This window comes from Vicia villosa, linkage group LG1, assembly GCF_029867415.1.
Source record: "Vicia villosa cultivar HV-30 ecotype Madison, WI linkage group LG1, Vvil1.0, whole genome shotgun sequence".
NCBI classification, from domain to species: Eukaryota; Viridiplantae; Streptophyta; class Magnoliopsida; order Fabales; family Fabaceae; genus Vicia; species Vicia villosa.
Genome location: NC_081180.1, coordinates 10,572,255 through 10,590,508, shown reverse-complemented (window position 1 = coordinate 10,590,508; position 18,254 = coordinate 10,572,255). Strand labels below are relative to the sequence as shown.

General features: G+C 26.5%; 2 protein-coding genes across 3 annotated transcripts; both read left to right on the top strand.

Annotated features, from left to right (window-relative positions):
• Positions 1–358: 358 nt before the first annotated feature.
• On the top strand, positions 359–1,712 carry LOC131628316 (probable xyloglucan endotransglucosylase/hydrolase protein 23). The gene is made up of 3 exons (XM_058899166.1): positions 359–797; positions 917–1,110; positions 1,202–1,712. The coding sequence occupies exons 1-3, from the start codon at positions 516–518 to the stop codon at positions 1,548–1,550; spliced, it is 825 nt and encodes a 274-aa protein (XP_058755149.1). The 5' UTR covers positions 359–515; the 3' UTR covers positions 1,551–1,712.
• An 8,156-nt stretch (positions 1,713–9,868) lies between these two features.
• Positions 9,869–13,312, top strand: LOC131628297 (probable xyloglucan endotransglucosylase/hydrolase protein 23). Of its 2 annotated transcripts, none has more exons than XM_058899149.1 (3): positions 9,869–10,402; positions 12,440–12,633; positions 12,723–13,312. In XM_058899149.1, the coding sequence occupies exons 1-3, from the start codon at positions 10,139–10,141 to the stop codon at positions 13,114–13,116; spliced, it is 852 nt and encodes a 283-aa protein (XP_058755132.1). In that variant the 5' UTR covers positions 9,869–10,138; the 3' UTR covers positions 13,117–13,312. The 2 variants fall into 2 exon arrangements, with proteins under 2 accessions (XP_058755132.1, XP_058755135.1); XM_058899152.1 differs by having other exon boundaries at positions 10,099–10,402; positions 12,430–12,633.
• Positions 13,313–18,254: the final 4,942 nt, after the last annotated feature.

Here is an 18,254-nt window from a genome sequence, read left to right as displayed (position 1 = left end):
CCAATTAATGAAATTAGGTTATTAAAAATGTAATTAGATCAAAATTAAAATTTGGAACAAATAAGAAGTTTAGTCATTAATAACGTATATAGAATCTGATACATTGTTTTGAGAATAAAAATGAGGTGAATTCTTATCTACCCAACTCAAAAAGTTGGGTAGTGTTACCTTCAATGTAAAATGTCTTGAAAACAATCAAAAATATAATATTTAATAATTAATTAAATAAGATAAAATTAAATGATGCAATGTGATATCATGTGTGGAGTGCCTGCCTATTAAAACACGTCTCTTCTATTCTATATAAATAATATTTGCACCAACTCATGATGGAATGAAAAACTACGACAGCTAGCTGTACACGGCAACATATCCGAGTGATTGCATTTTCCTCTATTCGTTCCTTCCTTTCTTCCACTCATACTATATAAATAACAACTCCCACTTCTCTGCAACCATCATCGCTTCAACTTCTCTTCCAAGATTTTCATACACTTTCAATTATAATATTTACCATGGCCTTTTTTCATTCTCTTCCAACCATCACTATTCTCTCTCTGTTGGTATTTGTTTCATTCACCACAACATATGCTGCAGGAAACTTCTACCAAAACTTTGATATAACTTGGGGAGATGGTCGTGCCAACATACTCAACAACGGTCAACTTCTAACTCTTTCTCTTGACAAAGCCTCTGGTTCTGGTTTTCAATCCAAAAACGAATATCTCTTCGGAAACATCGACATGCAGCTCAAGCTTGTACCTGGAAATTCTGCTGGCACTGTCACTGCTTACTATGTAAGTACTAATAACTCTTACTATCTTAATGTTAATTAATATGCTAGAATAATAGTTATATTAATATTAATTCAAGTTGCAAATTCCTAATTATTTACTTTTTCTATGGCATGATGCAGTTATCATCAAAAGGATCAAATTGGGATGAGATTGATTTTGAATTCTTGGGAAATGTAACTGGAGAACCATACATTCTTCACACCAATGTGTTTAGTCAAGGAAAAGGAAACAGAGAACAACAATTCTATTTATGGTTTGATCCAACTGCTGATTTCCACACCTACTCCATTCTCTGGAATCCTCAACGCATTGTGTAAGTACTCTTTACAAATTTGAATGTCGACATTTCAAATTCATTCAATGAGTTGATTAATGATGATCATGTGTATATTCATTGAATGCAGTTTTTCGGTGGATGGAACAGCAATAAGAGAATTCAAGAACATGGAATCAAAAGGAGTTGCATTTCCAAAGAATCAAGCAATGAGAATATATTCAAGTCTATGGAATGCTGATGATTGGGCAACAAGAGGTGGTCTTGTCAAAACAGATTGGAATCAAGCTCCATTCGTAGCTTCATACAGGAATTTCAATGCAGATGCTTCATCATCCAATGCTTGGTACTCTCAACAATTGGATTCAACAAGTCAACAGAGATTGAGTTGGGTTCAGAACAACTACATGATTTACAATTATTGCAATGACAGCAAAAGATTTCCACAGGGACTTCCAACTGAGTGCACTGCATCTTAATCAGTCTTTCTATATTCATATAGAAACTATATGTTTCAAGATTTAATTTTTTGTTTTTCTTTTTAGTTAGGCCTATTCATTTTGTTTTACTTGTAATTTGCTTCATATCAATTCATTCTTTATTCTTTGATATAATGAAAAAATAAATATTCAGATTTTTTATTTTTTTTCGTTCAAGTCAATGTAATCTTTTAATTTTAATAGAGTTCAAAATCAAAAGTTAACTATGTTCAGTTGTTTATTAATGAATTGTGATATTATGTTATATTTCTATACTTAAATATTTTATCAATAAGATTATAGAATTAATGATTTCCAACTCCAATTTATATCAATTGTATGGAGTTGACATTTAAAAAATATATACTATTTCTAACTTAGTTTTAGTTGAGTAAAAATACTTATTTATTAGTTGTTTACTAAATAAAGATAGTGATATAGCTGATATAAAATAATAATCAAATATTATTTTTTTAGTTATTTTTTATTTAAACAAGTTCAAGACATAATGTAGAAAATAAAATCAAGAATGTGGTGAAAATGTTTGCAAAGCGTGTATGAGATAGATGCTCTAGTAAGAGAGTGGGCACTATTATATTTGTTGACCGTCTAATAAAAACAACTTGATAGTATTGTACACATCTATCTTCCATTCATTATGATCAATAAGCGCGTCTACACAAAATTGATAAGCATTTTGATTGTGTACTCAAAAATGGAATTTTTAAATTTTAAATTACTCTTAAGATATTATATTATATTTTATATTTATAATAGTAGTAACTCTATATATGATAGTTTAATATATATGCTTATTTTCAAGTCTGGATTAAAAAAAAAGTTTTGTTAGACTGTCAACAAATTTATAATATAAGAAAATGAATGGTTTTGGAAAAGTGCTAAATACCCTTATTTAATTTTTTGCCACTACATTAAAATTGTGGTTTTTTGGTCTTTGTTACATAAAGTTCTTAATTTTATTATTAAAATAATACAACACATATTTTATCAAACTTATCAAATCTCTCTCTATTCTCTATTTTTTTTCTCTTTCATCACTTTCTCTTTTCTTTATTCCAAAAAAAAACCTATCAATCTATAATATAAGAAAATTAATGGTTGTGGAAAAGTCTAAAATACCCTTATTTAATTTTTTGCCCCCACATTAAAATTGTGATTTTTTGGTCTTTGTACCATAAAGTTCTTAATTTTATTATTAAAATAATACAACTTTTATATTTTATCAAACTTATCAAATCTCTCTCTATTCTCTATTTTTTTCTCTTTCATCACTTTCTCTCTTCTTTATTCCAAAAAAAATCTATCAATCTATAATATAAGAAAATTAATGGTTGTGGAAAAGTTCAAAATACCCTTATTTGATTTTTTGCCGTCACATTAAAATTGTGGTTTTTAGGTCCTTGTACCATAAAGTTCTTAATTTTATTATTAAAATAATACAACTATTATATTTTATCAAACTTATCAAGTCTCTCTCTATTCTCTATTTTTTTCCTCTTTCATCACTTTCTCTCTTCTTTATTCCAAAAATAATCTATCAATCTAGAATATAAGAAAATTAATGGTTGTGAAAAAGTCAAAAATACCCTTATTTGATTTTTTGCCACCACATTAAAATTGTGGTTTGTTGGTCTTTGTACCATAAAGTTCTTAATTTTATTATTAAAATAATACAACTCTTATATTTTATCGAACTTATCAAATCTCTCTTTATTCTCTATTTTTTTTCTCTTTTATCACTTTCTCACTTCTTTCTTCCAAAAATTTTTTATTAATATATTTTTTTTATATACGAAAAGTGATATTTATGATCGAAATATTTTTTAGTAAAAAATGATATACGGGAGAAATTTATTCAAAAAATTTATTATTGATCTAAATATTTTTATATACGAAAATTTAATATTGATCCAAATATTTTTGTAAATGATACCTAAATAAAAATAATATTTGTATACGGAAAAAATTTATTATTTACGAAAAATGGTATTTATGATCCAAATATATTTTATTCAAAAATGATATAGGGAAAAAATCTATTATTGATCTAAATATTTTTATATACGAAATTTACTATTGATACAAATAATTTTGTAAATGATACCTAAATAAAAATGAAGTTTGTATACGCGAAAAAAAATCTATTATTAATCTAAATATTTTTATATGCGAAAAATGTTATTTATGATCCAAATATTTTTTATTCAAAAACGGAATAGGCCAAAAAATATATTATTAATCTAAATATTTTTATATATGAAAATTTGATATTGATCCAAATATTTTTGTAAATGACACCTAAACAAAAATAATATTTGTATATGGAAAAAATCTATTATTTACGAAAAATGGTATTTATGATCCAAATATTTTTTATTCAAAAATGATATAGGGAAAAAATCTATTATTGATCTAAATATTTATATATACGAAATTTATTATTGATCCAAAGATTTTTGTAAATGATACCTAAACAAAAATGAAGTTTGTATATGGGAAAAAAAATTCTATTATTAATCTAAATATTTTTATATGCGAAAAATGTTATTTATGATCCAAATATTTTTTATTCAAAAACGGAATAGGCCAAAAAATCTATTATTGATCTAAATATTTTTATATACGAAAATTGGATATTGTTCCAAATATTTTTGTAAATGACACCTAAACAAAAATAATATTTGTATATGGAAAAAAACCTATTATTTACAAAAAATGGTATTTATGATCCAAATATTTTTATTCCAAAATAATATACAGGAAAATAATCTACTATTGATCTAAATATTTTTATATATGAAATTTACTATTGATCCAAATATTTTTGTAAATGATACCTAAACAAAAATGAGGTCTGTATACGGGAAAAAAATATGTTATTGATCTAAATATTTTTATATACGAGAAATTATATTTATGATCAAATATTTTTTATCAAAAAATGGTATACGGGAACAAATATATTATTGATCTAAATATTTTAATATACGAAAATTTAATTTTGATCCAAATATTTTTGTAAATGATACCTAAACAAGAATAATATTTTTATATGGAAAAAAATCTATTATTTACGAAAAATGGTATTTATGACCCAAATATTTTTTATTTAAAAATGATATACGGGAAAAAATTTATTATTGATCTAAATATTTTTATATAGGAAATTTACTATTGATCCAAATATTTTTGTAAATGATACCTAAACAAAAATGAAGTCTGTATACGGGAAACAAATCTATTATTGATTTAAATATTTTTATATACGAGAAATGATATTTATGATTAAATATTTTTAATCCAAAAATGGTATACGGAAAAAATCTATTATTGATATAAAATGTATGTATAAAATGTAATAAAATGTTAGAGTATAACTCGAGTACGTACAAAATGGTATACGGGTTTTTTACTAGTATGTAATAATGAGAACGTTAAAATGTTGACCATAAGCAACGCACTATATAACTCGAGTATGTATAAAATGTTAGAGTATAACTCGAGTACGTACAAAATGTTAGAGTAAGGGTCGATGCATTTTTGTCATGATGCTTTGAAAAGTAAGTAAGCATTCTCACATTTTTTATAAAGGGGTGTGGGCAAAAAAGTTATTTCATTAGAATATGATTCATTTAAAAATATGGAATATAGAAAAATATATAGAGATAGTGGACACTATGGTTTGAAGGAATATTAATTATATGTGTCTATCGGAAACTAAGTGGGCGGGTAGAAAAGTAAAAGAATTAGGCATTTCACAGTTTAGGCTTTGGTACATAACAAAGTTAGATTGAGAAATGGAGTTAGAGTTATTTTAGACAAGGAGTGAAAGAAATATATTGTGATATAAAAATGTTAGGAGATCATATCATAGCCCTAAAATATATGGTGCATCATGACACCTTTAATATTATTAGTGTTTACACACCTCAAATTGGATTAATATAACACCTTAAAGTAAATTTTTTAGATGAATTAAAAATCTTGTTTTAGAATATACCTTAGGAGAAAAAAAAATGTAGAAGGGGGTATAAATGGGTATGTAGAGAGCTTATTGAGATGTTTTAAGGAAGTACACTGGGGTATAAAAGGCATCCTACATTTTGCATTTGCTTTTGATATTACAGTTAGTACTTGTTATAGAAAAAAAATAACATCTTATTACATTTAAGAGTGGGGTTACATGTTCTTAAATAAATTTCTTTTATGGAAATCTGTTTAGAAATTTTACTTGGACAATAAAATTATACTTTGAGAGAACTCCATTATCCAACTTATATTATTGGTTATGGATATGATAGTCAAGTGGTGAGTGAAAAAAGAAGTCTGAAGGGCTCAACGGATCAAGTGGTGGCACTTGAAGGGTGGAAAACAAAATATTTTCCAACACAAGATCTTAGAGGGAGGTTTCATACAACCACAAGAAAATACAAATGATATGTGGGACAAGATGACATGAGAGATTAGAAAAGTAGAAAGAGAAATATGGGGAGATTCAAGAGGTTTTGGACATAGGGATAAAGAATTATGGTGGTGGATGAAATTAAAGTGTTTAGAGTAAAGTTAAAATAAAAAATGAGTGTTTTAAAGATTGATCTATGTGCAAAAATATGAAAATTTCGGACAATTTTAAGATAGTTAAGAAAGAGACCATAAAGACAGTGAGTGAAGAAAGAACTCAAACTTTTGACGGATTATACCAATTGTTAGAAACTAAGTAAGAATAAAAATTTATACACGAGCTTCTTAAGGGAATATAAATAAAGAAAAGAGACTTGGATCGAATGAAGTGTGTTAAAGATGAAAAAGACATATTTTTTGTTCATGAAAAGGATATAAAGAATACATGGAAGGAGTATTTCTATAATTTATTTATTGAAGGTGTTAGCCTAGGATTTTTGACACAGCACTAAAACACACTAAGCCTGGTTTTAAAGAGTCTCAAGAATAGATCCACAAGATTATGACCACTCTCTCTTTAAAACATGTTTAAAATCTCGAAAAGTTTTACAGTGAGCTAACATTTTGACATGAAAGTATGCTACAATGGTGATGAGTTCGACTCTCCTATCAGGTTTTTAGACTTACTATATTTTGGAGGTGATCTAGAGATGTTTCGAAACTACATTGCAAGATTCAACAAAAAACCTCTTCGACAGAGGTAGTTAAAGGTTGTAAAGACGTTTTAAATAGTAAACAACAATTTAGAGTCTGTTCAAAAACCAAGGACACGTGGAGACATATCAAAATTCAGAAGCTTGCGTAATAGGATACATGTCAAGTTCTGGGGTAGTAATTGTTATCAACGGTTGTTAATGTATTTAGTATATAAGTTGATTTCATTCATGTAATGAATATTCTTAAATTATATTAGTATTTCCTATAGAACTCGAGTATCCAAGTCACATAGAGAAAAGAGTTTGTGAGGAAACATGTACGAATCTGCTTCTCTTTTCTAACTCTTTAATCAAAGCATTTTATTTTACTTTTAATTATTGTCTTTTTCATTTATTTTACACTTGCAAACAATTCTGCATCGTTCTCAATTGGAACTTCTATTCAATTTACCCATATTCAAACATCAAATATCCAAGCACGAACATACATTTTCTCAAATTTTATGCACAAATTTTCTATAGGAATTTTTTCGAGTTTAATCTCTTAAGTGAACTAAAATTTGTGATTTGATTTAGTGAAAACACCAGTAAACAAATTGGAACGCCTAGTGGAACCCTTTTGTACAAGAAACTTTAACTTTTGCAGAATAGTGTTTTGTGTCTTTTATTGTTTGTTTTGTCCTTCATACATGAAATATTTTTAATGTCTAAGTGTTTATCCGTTTGAGGAGTGATAAAACTCTTGTTGAGATGGTTCATTCAAAAAATCCTTCCCTTCCCTAGAATGATGCTCCTAATACAGAAGAACAACCAATTCAAGTGACGGTTGCTGGTGCATATACTTCGACAACTAGCAGAGTAACCACTCCTTTCATATGTCAAATGGTAGTTTCGACGATATTACTAGAAGTGGTGGTTCCTCCACCAGAAGTATCGAGTATTCCAACTACTCTCAGGGTTATATAAACCATGTTACGAGACCCTAGGTCTTCTTTCCTTCTAAGTTTTACACTACCCCTTAGTAGTACGGAATATCCATATGGCATGCCAGTGATAATGATAGCAGACCTAAAAAATAGTGCATCTACATATTCAGATAATTCATGACTATTTCATCTCCCCCTTAATCCAGACTTAGCATCAGGATCTGCTATAAGCAATCCTACTCAGTAATACAACCTTAAGGAGGGTTAGGATACATCTCTCAAGTTATGCCGTCCCTAACTACTAGTTCTCTTTTGTCTGTGAGGCAACAAATGGATGAAAGTGGCCTTGATATGGGCAAATTGAGGTATTTGATATATTTTTTTTAAAAAGTAATAAATAATGGCGCATTCCTGGACATTTGACATTAGATTTTCAATGGCTGAGGTGAAAGCTTTGTTATGAAATGTATTATTTGTTGTAGTGATTGTTCATTCAGATGTGACTTGGCGGACTTTCACACTTCCTCTCTTTCATGCTAAAAGCTTCGAGACTTGTAAGATAAATCAGTCATACAGACACTTACTTGAATTCTTTTGGAGATGAGACTTGAGATTTATTCCAGTTGAGTGTCATCATTAAAGGATCTTTGTAGTGATCAGTAAACCATAGCTTTGTCTACTTGTATCTTTAAACGCTTATTATGCTTGCACTTTAGTTGTTATCATCAAATACTAGTTGTCATCATCAAAACCATGTTAATCTTTAATAGACCTTTCTTGATAATTGACCTGCAAAACATGGTTTCGTACATGATGTTCAACAAATTGTTAGCGCCTTGTACTCCAAGATTTGCTCGCAATAACTAAAAACCAAGTAATACTTCAGGTTGTGCAACAGGAGATGGAACCTTAAGTCCAATTCAGGTAATTGGATAGATCTAGCTACCAGAAGAGTATGGACTAGATCTGGATGTAGTGAAATCTCTACTTATGGATTCGCGACATTTTGCTGAGGAGGTGGAAGTAGAGGTTGTTGATTGATTGTTGCTTGAGCTTCAGCAAAGGAAACTACTTCTCGAGCCATAATAGAACGAGTATCTTTGGATCCAACAATCACTTGGAATCATAGGAACTATATATCTAAAACATTTAATGAGTCAAAGTTAAAATGATGATCGATTGGATCGAACGTGATGGATATTTTTGATTGATTCTAAAAGCTCTTGATTCGGTGATTTGCGAAGTTTATGAAATGACGAATCAAAGAGAGAAAGTAAAATTGTGAAAATCACAAGAATCAGAAGTCGATTCCCACATACGGTGCCACTAGTCCGTTTCAGAAGCAGAAATGAAGTGAGGATCGGAACTGCATGGCAAATCTGAGCTTCCGACGCGGTGAAAAGGAGACTGATATTAAAGGTTAACACTCCAACGCTCAACTTAATATGTAAGAAAGAAGAGTGAATTGAATTGAGGAGAGTAGTGAATGTGAATGTAGTTGATATTTGTTAAGAGTGCATTGCGGAGAGTAGTGAATGTGAATGTAGTTGATATTTGTTAAGAGTGCATTGCGGAGAGTAGTGAATGTGAATGTAGTTGATATTTGTTAAGAGTGAATTGCGGAGAGTAGTGAATGTGAATGTATATTCTTTGTGATCATGAGGAAGAGAATTCTCATATACTGAAAAGATTTTGAAAGGATTGTAATTCTAAAATCTGCATATGCGTCAATCTCGATTTTGATAGAAAAATGATTCCATGCACCTTTCTCTATGAGTATGTTTTTAATATTTTTAAAAATAAAATTATTTGTGTCTACCTTTCTCTACAAGTATTTTTTTTTAAACATGAGATTGAATGGAAAATAGATTTAATGGTTGGGAGGATCTCTGACTGTAGTGGTTGCACTTTCTTTTATTATTGTAGATCACAATCCGTTTCAATAGAGATCCTATGAGTAAAATTTAGTATCCATCGAGAAGCAGCATTTGGATATGCTCAAATCTAACAAATGAAAAAAGTAAATATGATTACATCCAGCTGGCTGCTCTCTGCCTCTTTGCAAGGGGATATGGTCAATTGTGGCGACGTTGACAGGAACCTTATCCACTAAGTAAAAAAGATATCATTCATACAACATTACTTTATTTACATGATGAAAGTGACCGTGTGTAGCCATGCAACTTCTTCCCAAAATCCAATATTAAACCGTGTACTCCTCCAATTGCAACATACCCTCTCTAATAGTATTCACCTTTATCTATTAATTAAATACGACAAAGTTTGTTGGTTGAGTTATCATTTGAGCTTTTGACAGCTAAATTTCTTTATACCATTCAATTCAATACAACTACCTACAGCTTGCTACAAGTACTATATCACAAACTCACCTTCCTATCCTTTTCCCCTCTTAATTAGCAACTTGCTTCAAATCTCACATTCTTCATTTACTATATATACACCAAACAACTCTTCAATCTTCACAACATATCCAACATTACCACTTTTACTAATTCACAACATCATGGCTTTTACCACTTGCAACAAATTACTAGTGCTCCTTTTCATAAATGTAGCATCTGTTGCTGCTAACTTCAACCAAGATTTTCAAATTACATGGGGAGATGGTCGTGCCAAAATACTCAACAACGCCAATCTTCTTACTCTCTCCCTCGACAAAGCCTCCGGCTCTGGCTTTCAATCCAAAAATGAATATTTATTTGGTAAAATTGATATGCAACTTAAACTTGTTCCGGGAAACTCTGCTGGCACTGTCACCGTCTATTATGTAAGTATACATGCATGAAAAAAAATTATATTGTATTTGAAATTTTATTTAATGCTTAGAGATCATAACTAATTAGAATTTTTTATGTTAAACTAGTAACAAACCCGTGCATACGCACGGGTTCTGGTCTGATACGCGCATTTATTTACATAATATATTTATTTTAAATAGAATATTTAAAATGAAAAAATATTTAGATCAATAATAAATTTTTCGTATATCAAAATATTTAGATCAATAATAATTTTTTTCCTCTTATATCATTCTTGGATCATAAATATTTGAATCATAAATATCATCTTTCTTATATATAAATATGTAGACAAGAGTATATTTTTTCCCGTATTCAAATATTATTTATGTTTAGGTATCATTTACAAAAATATTTGGATAAATTGTAAATTTTTGTATATAAAAATATTTAGATAAATAATAGATTTTTTCTCATATACCATTTTTGAATAAATTTTTTATGAATCTAAATACCATTTTTCGTATATAAAAATATTTAGATCAATAATAATTTTTTTCCATATACAAATATTATTTTTGTTTAGGTATCATTTATAAAATATTTGAATAAATAGTAAATTTATGGATAAAAAATATTTAGATCAATAATAGATTTTTTCCCGTATATCATTTTTGAATAAATTTTTTTTGGATCATAAATTCCATTTTTCGTATATAAAAATATTTAGATCAATAATAGATTTTTTCCCGTATTTAAATATTATTTATGTTCAGTATCATTTATAAATATATCTGGATCAATAGTAAATTTTTGTATATAAAAATATTTAGATCATTAATAGATTTTTTCCCGTATACCATTTTTGAATTAAAATTTTTTTTGGATCATAAATACTATTTTTCATATAGAAAAATATTTAGGTCACTTATAGATTTTTTCCCGTATACAATATTATTTATGTTTAGGTATCGTTTATAAATATATCTGGATCAATAGTAAATTTTTGTATATAAAAATATTTATATCATTAATAGATTTTTTCCCGTATACCATTTTTGAATTAAATTTTTTTGGATCATAAATACTATTTTTCATATAGAAAAATATTTAGGTCAATTATAGATTTTTTCCTGTATACAATATTATTTATGTTTAGGTATCGTTTATAAATATATCTGGATCAATAGTAAATTTTCGTATAATAGATTTTTTCTCACATATCATTTTTGAATTAAAATTTTTGGGATCATAAACACCATTTTTCATATAGAAAAATATTTAGATCAATTATAGATTTTTCCCGTATACAAATATTATTTATGTTTAGGTAATGTTTACAAAAATATCTATATCAATAGTAAATTTTCGTGTATAAAAATATTTAGATCAATAATAGATTTTTTTTCCGTTTACCATTTTTGAATAAAATTTTTTGGATCATATATATCATTTTCCGTATATAAAAATATTTAGATCAATAATAAATTTTTTCCGTATACAAATATTATTTTTGTTTAGATATCATTTATAAAGATGTTGAGTGCATAGTAAATTTTCGGATAAAAAATATTTAGATCAATAATAGATTTTTTTTCTGTATACCATTTTTTAATAAATTTTTTTTTAATCATAAATAATATTTTTCTTATATAAAAATATTTAGATCAATAATTGATTTTTCTGATACAAATATTATTTATGTTTAGGTATCATTTACAAAAATATCTGAATGAATTGTAAATTTTTGTATACAAAAATATAGATCAATAATAATTTTTTCCCTTATATTATTTTTTATTAAAGTTTTATAGATCATAAATACCATTTTTTTTTAAAGAGTAAATGAAGTATAGAGAGATTAGGGTAGAAAACTAAAAAGGTGAAGAGAGAGAAAGAATGGTGAAAATAAGTTATAATATAGATGAATAAAATATTAAGATATAATGGACAATTGTGTGGATAGACCAAAAAACCAACAATTTTAATAGGTGTACAAAAAATAAGGATAGATAATTTTGTAAAAACCAGAGTCACTTATTTTCTTATATTATAGATTAATTCAGCTATCATCAAAAGGAGGTGCATGGGATGAGATAGACTTTGAATTCTTGGGAAATTTGAGTGGTGATCCTTACATAGTTCACACCAATGTGTTTAGTCAAGGAAAAGGCAATAGAGAGCAACAATTTCATCTATGGTTTGACCCAACTGCAGATTTTCACACATACTCAATTCTATGGAATCCACAACGTATTGTGTAAGCATTCATCCAATTCAACTATATATTGATCTATTATAAATTGTTATCATAGTGAAGTGATTAAACTTTTGATGAACTAATTTCAGGTTTTCAGTGGACGGGACACCAATAAGGGAGTTCAAGAATTTGGAAAGAATAGGAGTTCCATTTCCTAAGAATCAAGCAATGAGGATATACTCAAGCCTGTGGAATGCTGATGATTGGGCAACAAGAGGTGGGCTTGTAAAGACGGATTGGTCGAAAGCTCCATTCACTGCTTCATACAGAAATTTCAATGCAAATAATGCTTGTATATGGAGCAGTGGAAAATCATCATGCAAATCTTCTCCTACATCTGCTGCATCATGGCTGTCACAAGAGCTTGACTCAACTGGTTTGCAGAGGATGAGATGGGTGCAGAAGAACTATATGATTTATAATTACTGCACAGATAAGAAGAGGTTTCCACAAGGACTTCCACTTGAATGCACACACTCTTAGGACCATTCTCCTATGTAGCATATCATCATTCTTTTGTTTTTTTGTCTTATATTCGTTACTTGTTTTTTTTACTTCTATTTTATTTATTAATTTACCATGTAACATATCACTTCAAGTCGGCGGTTTACAAATCTACTATCAAACCATTAAAAAAATTCACCATTTTATATATATTATCCTTTTTTTTTCTCAACAATTTACAAAACAAAAGAACTAAATTGTCTTTTTATAATCCAATCATTTTATTCAATTTTCAAACAAATCAAAATGCAACACATGTCCCCCAATCTTTAACTTTTTAAATTATCATTTTTCTTTTCTCTCTCCAATATTTTTACTTTCATTTTAATTTTCTCTTTTCTTTTTAATTTTTTAAACATAAATAAATTAATAAATTTAATTAACATAATTATTAAAAATATTATTTTCAAATGTCAAAATTATTCATAATTATTAAAAAAATATTTTCAAATGTCAACATTTCTATTTTCTCACTGAAAACTATCAGCAAAATACATATTTTATTTTAATTAACAATTGTTTTTATTTGAAACACAAATTTTTTATTTTCAAATGTCAAAATTTTTATTTTTCTCACGAGGCACATGATTAGTTAAATTTACGCAATTTTTTTTTATAAATATTGCTTTCAAGAGTATAAAACCATCTTACAAAATTATTATAACCTATCATTATTTTTTATACAATTATATTTATCATTTAATATTATAAATATCTACACAAATTATATATATAATATCAAATAAATATACGTGTAAGGTAGCACGTGTGATTTACCAGTAAATATGATGAGATTTGAGACTTCACATAATCATTGGAACCAACTTTACTTTTAAGATTTTAAGATAGCCATACGCGTTATTAAAATCTTTTTTTTACTACTTTAGTCTCATATATATGTTGGGTTGGCAACAAGAAACACCGACACCAACGCAAATATTTTATTTTTGAATTAAAAATGCTTTTGCCTCCTGTTATTTTCTTCCTTTAACTTTTTGTTTTATATCTTAATTTTATAAATTAGATAATAAAGTATAAAAAAATATGGTGAATTTTTATTTTCCCAGCTTAAAAAGTTGGATAAAATTACGTTCTGTATAAAATGTGTTGGAAACAACACATAATTGTATAATTTAATAAATAAATATGTTAAAATTAAATAATATTTTGTGATTAGTTAAATGTAAATTATCCAATTGTTTGTGATGGGTAGATAAGTTGTCCCAAAAAAAACGTAACTATCTTCAAATAGCAAGGAACAAAGAGAGAACTCGTAAAATGTAATAATATTAATTTGATTTAATTAATCACAAAGTCATTTAACTTAATTTTAAATTTTACTTTAATCATTTATCTAATAAAAGTTAAAAGTTTTAGTCATTTAAAAATTATTTTGTTAGCTAAATTAATCCTTTTTGTTAAATGTTAAGAAAAAATGTTAAGTTGTGATAATCTGAAATGATACATTGATAATAATCAAAATAGTGAGTAAGCAATTTAGTTAAGGGATTAAATTGAAACGTTATAATTAGTTAAGGGATCAGATTAGGACATTAACCAAACTACAATTAAAATGATCGGATTAGGATTTCATAATATTTTATCAGACCATAACCTATAATTTATATTGAGGAAAACAAATGTGAACTATTAGTCTCACATTGCTTGTAAAATTTGAAGTTGAGCTCTTTATAAGTAAGAAGACTCATACACCTATCACATTAAGGTTTTTGGTGAATATGTGATGTCTCTCTCACTTATTTGAGTGAGTCTTTACTTTTAGGTGAGAGTTTTACTCAATATGAATGTTTCTCCCTCATAATGAACCAACAATTTACCAATAGAATCTTGAATTTAAAGAAATTAAACTAGAATTGTGTTAATTTTTTTATTAAAACGAAAAAGCATTAAACCAAAATGGAGAACCAGACAAGTGCTAATATGCTCTAATGAAGGGTTAATGAACTTTTTGGTCCCTCTAAATATTGCAGATTTCGTTTTTAGTCCCTCCAAAATTTTCCTTTAAGAAATCATCCCTTCAAAATTTTTTGTCTAAACTATTGGTCCCTAATGTCAAATTTGCTAGAGATTAGCTACGATTTTAGCCACCGATTAGCTACGAAATTTGACGTTAGGGACCAATAATTTAGACGAAAAATTTTGAAGGGACCATTTCTTAAAGGAAAATTTTGGAGGGACTAAAAACGAAATCTGCAATATTTAGAGGGACCAAAAAGTTCATTAACCCTCTAATGAATAATGATTTCGTTGCTATATGACTTAAAAGCTTTTTTAACAGAAGCATTGTTAGAGTTAATGGCTCGTGCAAGCTTTTTAACAAGAACTACTACATACTCAAGTGCACAACAACCTCCTTGCCCAAGATTTGGAGTCATTGGATGGCAAGCATCTTTAACAAACACAACTCTTCCTGAAGAAAGATGTGGACTTATAGTTTAAGAGATCGAATCTCATCACAAGGGTTGTCTTTGAGAGTGTGCAAGGTGGGCTACCGCTCAGGGTCTCAAGTTTCTCACGGTTAAACAATAGATAAATAGGGCCTTATAAAATGTTTGTTGTATTAAATCATGATTAAATAGGACCTCTGTTTATTTTCCCGTAGTTAAATTGTAACTAACCTACACATGACTTCTAAAAACTTGAGACGACTCTGATCACACTCTATTACAATCCATTAGACATATAGTTTATTAATTTTAATTGATATATAGTTTATGTATATGTATTTATAAATATGAATTGATAAATTTAATTCTGTAGTGCATGTTGATTATATCAAATAAATAGTATATTAAAAGTGTCATAAATAATTGACCAGTTTTAAGCCAGTAATAAATCATCATTAGAAAAATCAATTTAAAAAATGTTCTTATGTGAAAAAATGAAAACTGTTGAAAACATTTTAACCCTCATAAATCTTTATTTTAAATAATTATGAATTTGCTATCCATTAGAACAAAATTGTTACAAAAATGAAAGACCATTGTTAATGATGATATCTTTTCTTTTTCTTTTTTGGTTATAAAGAAGGCTTGCACCCCAAGAGAAAAGAGAAACTATATTGTTAATAGTGATATGTGAAAGTTAAATATGTTCTTGAAAGTTGAGCATATGTTAAATAAAAGGTTTAATATTTTTTTTGTCCTTTATATTAACTAGTAATAAATCCGTGCATATGCACGGGTTTTAGTTTGGTACGAGCATTTGTTTATATAATATATTTATTTTAAATCAAAAATATAATTTGAATCAAATTTTTTAGATCATAAATACCATTTTTTCGTATATAAAAATATTTAGATCAATAATAATTTTTTTCCCGTATACAAATATTATTCATGTTTAGGTATCATTTAAAAAAATATCTGGATCAATAGTAAATTTTGGTATATAAAAATATTTATATTAATAATAAATATTTTTTCCGTATACCATTTTTGATTTTGGATCACAAATACCATTTTTCATATATAAAAATACTTAGATCATTAATAGATTTTTTCCAGTTACAAATACTATTTATGTTTAGGTATCATATACAAAAATCTGTGAATCAATCGTAAATTTTTGTATATATATTTAGATTTATAATAGTTTTTTTTTCTCGTATACTTTCTTTTAATAAAATGTTTTGGATCATAAATACCATTTTTCGTATATAAAAACATTTAGATCAATAAAAGATTTTTTTCCGTATACAAATATTATTTTTATTTAGACATCATTTACAAAACTATTTGAATCAATAGAATTTGATACTAATAGAATTTGACTATAAATAATAATATTATGTTACAATTGAATAAGTAATACACTTTTTCTCCCGTGTGTGTATATATATATATATATATATATATATATATATATATATATATATATATATATATATATATATATATATATATATATATATATATATATATATATATATATATATATTTCTCCTATTTACATTGATAACATATATTTGTGAAAGGATTTCAATAAAAAATAATTTATGCAAATATTATTTTAATTGTATAAACTTCATTAATGACATATATTAATATAAAAATATTTTGAATCATATAAATTAAAGTTAATGATAAGGGACACACATTTTTGTATTTTATCCAATAACACACATTTTCAAGTATATTTTAAATTAATTTTAATTAAAATATATATTTTAAAATAAAATTATTATTATTTTCTTAAAAAACATTGTATCCTAAAATAAAATTATTTCAAATTATATTTCTTCGTTATTAATATTTAATTACTAAAGTTAATTTTTAAAAATGAATATTATTTTAAATGTAAATTAACAATCATTTAAAATGATCATAATAATTTTTTATTAAAATATAATTTATTGGGATTTTTTGATTAATAATTTATTAGAAATAATAATAATAAAGTAATAAAAAGTGAAAAGTGAAAAAGTGAAAAGTGAGTTGGAAAAAACCAACAAAAGACAATTTTTGCCCCCAAGTTATTGATTTAGACTAAGATTATAAAAGAGTATTTTTGTGATTTCAAGAACAACAACTTCTCTTATATTATAGATAAGAAAAGTTTTAGTTGTTTATTGATCAGAGGATTTATCATGTAAATTAAAGGTAATTTAATTTTTATATATTATAATAGATAGATATAATAATAGATATGCTATAGTAATTCAGAAGTGATTAAACATGTGATCTCTAATATTGTTCAATTAAAGTAAATATTTTGTCCGCCCGTTAGAAAAATTAATTTAATTTACCTGTACGTTCGTACGATCACGCATTGATAGATAAAATTATTAACCTTTTCTAAAAATAATTGTATAACAATTGAATTTTTGCCGTTCATAAAAATATTTATAAATTATTCCCGTTTATAAAAATAACTATAACGTATTCCCGTTTATAAAAATATTTTTTTAATAATATAGTATTTGAATTTTTCAAATATTTATTTTTAATTTATTATAAAATGATTTTTTAAAATACATTAATAGTACCTTTTATTTAAACGAATTAAATATAACGATTAAAATAGAAATTGAATAAGATGAAGAAAATTATTTATCGTTGCTATTTTTAACCTTTTTTTATTTATCACATTATTAA

Coding starts and splice junctions, on each gene's coding strand:
- LOC131628316 (XM_058899166.1), top strand. CDS start 516: ATGGCCTTTTTTCATTCTCTTCCAACCATCACTATTCTCTCTCTGTTG. Junction 798..916: donor GCACTGTCACTGCTTACTAT/GTAAGTACTAAT, acceptor GGCATGATGCAG/TTATCATCAAAAGGATCAAA. Junction 1,111..1,201: donor TGGAATCCTCAACGCATTGT/GTAAGTACTCTT, acceptor CATTGAATGCAG/TTTTTCGGTGGATGGAACAG.
- LOC131628297 (XM_058899149.1), top strand. CDS start 10,139: ATGGCTTTTACCACTTGCAACAAATTACTAGTGCTCCTTTTCATAAAT. Junction 10,403..12,439: donor GCACTGTCACCGTCTATTAT/GTAAGTATACAT, acceptor AGATTAATTCAG/CTATCATCAAAAGGAGGTGC. Junction 12,634..12,722: donor TGGAATCCACAACGTATTGT/GTAAGCATTCAT, acceptor AACTAATTTCAG/GTTTTCAGTGGACGGGACAC.